Here is a 3,781-nt window from a genome sequence, read left to right as displayed (position 1 = left end):
AGGGCACAGGGATGGGCAGCAGCTGCAAGACAGCCCTGCCAGAGCCAACTTGGGCAGCACTGTGGCCATGGCTGCTGGGCCTGGGCCTGAGACAGGAGCAGGAGACAAGTGACCCTTGCAGGTCTGGGGCCTCATTGCCTCCTTGTCCCTGCTCAGCAGCCTGGCAGGGGCCGCCCTATGCTGCTGCCCTTGCCATTGCACATCCCCACATGCCAGTGCCCATCCCGGGAAGGGCCCTGAGCAAGGAGGGAGGGACAGGATCTGCCTGGCCAGGGGCTGGGGATCAGGCCTTGGCCCTTTGCATTCCTGACACACATCCAGGTGTGCTCAGCACCAGAGACACCTTTGCCTTGCTTGTCCCCAGATGTCATCACTGTCTCGAGTGTTCTGTTCTACCTGGAACCTGTGGGACCCATAAAAACTTCAAGAAACTTTGAAGTTTCAATTTAATTTTGAGTTCTTGAGAAGTTTTCTGGACACTCTCTCAGGGACTGGATCTGAGGTAAACAACACCAAAGCCCCAAGAGGCTCATTAAAGTCCTTGTGCTGTGTCTGTGCCGCTGAGCTTTAAAGGAACAGCTCTTCCCTGGACCAGCTCCTCTCCCAGCCCAGCAGGGCTGAGGGCTCTGCCTGCAGGCACTGAGGGGACAGGAGCCAGGCAGAGACAGGCTGAAGGCAATCAGGACTGGGAAGACATTAAGCTGAGACTTCACTTGGGGAAACATCTACACAGCCCTGGGCATGGTGAGTGTGTGTGTGCCGGGCAATGTCCCCTGTGCTCCTGGAGGGATCTCCTGAAGCAAGCACACCCCACAGCCTGAGGGATGTGTCAGGAGGACTCTCCCAGATTCTCTGTGGTGGAGGCGGGGTGGGGGGGGGCGGGGAGGGAGGATGTGCTGCAGAGCAGGGCTGCCCTGGGCACCATCAGAGAGACAGGGATGGATGGATGGCTCCTGCTGCCAGGGACGGCTGCAGGGGATGAAGCTGGGGCTGCAGCCAGGGCTGCTCAGAGCTCCAGCTCATGCCCAGCTCATTTCTGAGGGGACTTTTCATAAGCTCATTGAGGGCAGGAGTTTCCTGCTTGGGTCTCTGCTTTCCTGAATCTGTGCCACTTTTCCCTGGCTCAGCTTGGTGGCAATGGAAACTCAGCTGTGCAGGGCAGAGCAGGGGCTGAGACTTAAACCATCACCCTGAGGATTCCTGGGCACCTCATGAAGTGCCTGCACCAGCCCAGCTTCCAGACCCATCCAGCATCACATTCCCATGATGCCCAGGCTGGGGGAGCTGTTCTTTAATCCCTGCAGGGCCAAGCAGCTGCAGGGCAGGGCTGGCCCAGGGGCTGGGCTGGGCTCTGGCAGCTCTGGCAGGGAAGGAGCCTGGGGCCACAGGAGCAGCTGGGGCTGGGACAGTTCCAGCAGCAGAGCCGTGGGCAGGGAGGGAGGGAGGGAGGTGGTGCTGAGGGAGGCCCTGCTGCAGGGCAGATGTGGCACCTGCCGGGCCTGTCCTGCAGGGCAGACACTGCTCTGAGCAGCACAGCTCTTGTGTCCCCTCGCAGCCAGCACAGCCCTCAGCCCAGGAGCTCGGGGCCCTCAATCCTTCCTGGGCTGGCAGAGCAGATGAAGGTCATCTCTGCGGCCATGTGCCCATTCCCTGCTGACCAGGGCCTGAGGGCCACTGTCCTGCCCTGCTGCTGCCTGGCAGGGGCTGGGCAGGGCTGGCCAGGGAAAGGCTTTTCCTCAGGCCCAGCTCTCTCTCTCTCCTTACCTTGCCCAGGTGCTGCTGGTATTGCTGAGGGGGCTCTCTGCAATGCCAGTTCCAGCTGCAGGGCCAGGCCCAGCCCTTGGGCTCCTCCTGTGCAGGCTGAGCACAGCAATGGGGTGTCCCAGCTCCTTGTGCCCAGGGAGTTCTGGGCAGGGCAGCCTGGGAGGCTGGCAATGAGCCCACTCTCCTGACTCTGGGAAAGGCAGGAGCCACTTTGTGTGCCAGGGATCCCTCTGCTCTCAGCTGTGTCTCCGGGCTGTCCAGGGTAACACGGGAGTGGATCTCAGAAAGGTGCAAGCCCAGGGTAGCTGGAACAGGAGAGAGGGACAGAGCAGCTCCCCTCAGTCTGCGCTGAGCCTCGGACAATCTTCCCACCTCACTGGATGATCAGCTCTCCCCAGGTGCACCAGAATCTCTCATTCTGCCTCCTGCAATCCCCATCCCTTCACCCATACAGCTCCTCTGCTTTAGGAGAAGATTCTTTATCCAAGTCCAAACAGCAGGAAGTTCCCCTGCCCTAACTGTCCCCCTGCACTGACTGGGGGTCAGGGCTGACTCCCAGGTGTCCTGCAGATCAAGATCTAGCTCCTGACACAGCATTGGCCAGCAGCAATTGTGGCTCCAGCAACAGAAGTGAGGAAAGTTCCCCTAGACATAGAAAAGGGCAGGTGTTTAGTGGCAGGAAAGGGTCTATGAGAAATGGCTTTGACTTTTCTGTGATGAATCCCTCTTAAATATCACTGTAATTCCTCCTTCAAAAGGTTCCAATGCCTGGAGGCAGTGCAGATGTCCAACAGCAGCTCCATCAGCCACTTCCTCCTGCTGGCATTGGCAGACACGCGGCAGCTGCAGTTCCTGCACTTCTGCCTCTTGCTGGGCATCTCCCTGGCGGCTCTCCTGGGCAATGGCCTCATCATCAGCGCCGTAGCCTGCGGTCACCACCTGCACACGCCCATGTTCTTCTTCCTGCTCAACCTGGCCCTCTCTGACCTGGGCTCCATCTGCACCACTGTCCCCAAAGCCATGCACAATTCCCTCTGGGACACCAGCACCATCTCCTACACTGGATGTGCTGCTCAGCTCTTTTTCTTTACGTTCTTCATTGGAGCAGAGGTTTCTCTCCTTACTATCATGTGCTACGACCGCTACGTGTCCATCTGCAAACCCCTGCACTACGGGACCCTCCTGGGCAGCAGAGCTTGTGCCCACATGGCAGCAGCTGCCTGGGCCAGTGCCTTTCTCACTGCTCTCGCACACACAGCCAATACATTTTCCCTGCCCCTGTGCCAGGGCAATGCCCTGGGCCAGTTCTTCTGTGAAATCCCACAGATCCTCAAACTCTCCTGCTTCAAATCCCAACTCTGGGAAATGGGGCTCATTGCTGTTAGCTCCTCTTTATCATTTGGTTGTTTTTTGTTCATTATTTTCTCCTATGTGCAGATCTTCAGGATCGTGCTGAGGATCCCTTCTGAGCAGGGACGGCACAAAACCTTTTCCACCTGCTTCCCTCATTTGGCCGTGGTCTCCCTGTTCATCAGCACTGTTATCTTTGCTCACCTGGAGCCCCCCTTGATCTCGTCCCCATCCCTGGATCTGGCCCTGTCAGTTCTGTACTCAGTGGTGCCTCCAGCCCTGAACCCCCTCATTTACAGCCTGAGGAACCAGGAGCTCAAGGCTGCAGTGTGGAGACAGATGACTAGATGGTTTCAGGGTTTCAGGAAACATTAAACTGCTGGCCAGTTTCTGCAAATCACTTGTAAAAAAGGCCATCTTTGATACTTCTTGATAGTTTCATTTTGGGGGTTGCTTTTCTTTGTTTTACTTTTTTTCATAATGTTCACAACTAAATGTCAGTGTTTGTGCCATTTCTCATTTTGTGTCTCTCCACCTTCCCTGTGGCCACAGACTGCATCAATGAGGGGCTGCGCTCCCTGTGGCTTTAAAGGAACTAAAGGATCCCCCAGCAGAGTTTTCTGCACAGATGCCCTTTTGTTGCCTTCTCTGGAGCTGCAGCAGCAAT

The 3,781-nt window shown here is 57.1% G+C and overlaps 1 protein-coding gene across 1 annotated transcript; it reads left to right on the top strand.

The window, feature by feature from the left end:
• Positions 1-2,781: 2,781 nt before the first annotated feature.
• On the top strand, positions 2,782-3,489 carry LOC131093336 (olfactory receptor 14J1-like; the record flags this gene model as incomplete). Its single annotated transcript, XM_058040494.1, has 1 exon — positions 2,782-3,489. A coding segment is annotated over one exon (708 nt), but the record flags the coding sequence as incomplete, so codon positions are not given.
• Between the last annotated feature and the right edge of the window lie 292 nt (positions 3,490-3,781).

The sequence above is a fragment of the Melospiza georgiana genome, chromosome 25 (genome assembly GCF_028018845.1).
Source record: "Melospiza georgiana isolate bMelGeo1 chromosome 25, bMelGeo1.pri, whole genome shotgun sequence".
NCBI lineage: Eukaryota > Metazoa > Chordata > Aves > Passeriformes > Passerellidae > Melospiza > Melospiza georgiana.
Note: the sequence above shows the minus strand (reverse complement) of the source record. Positions and strands in the feature narration are given on the sequence as shown.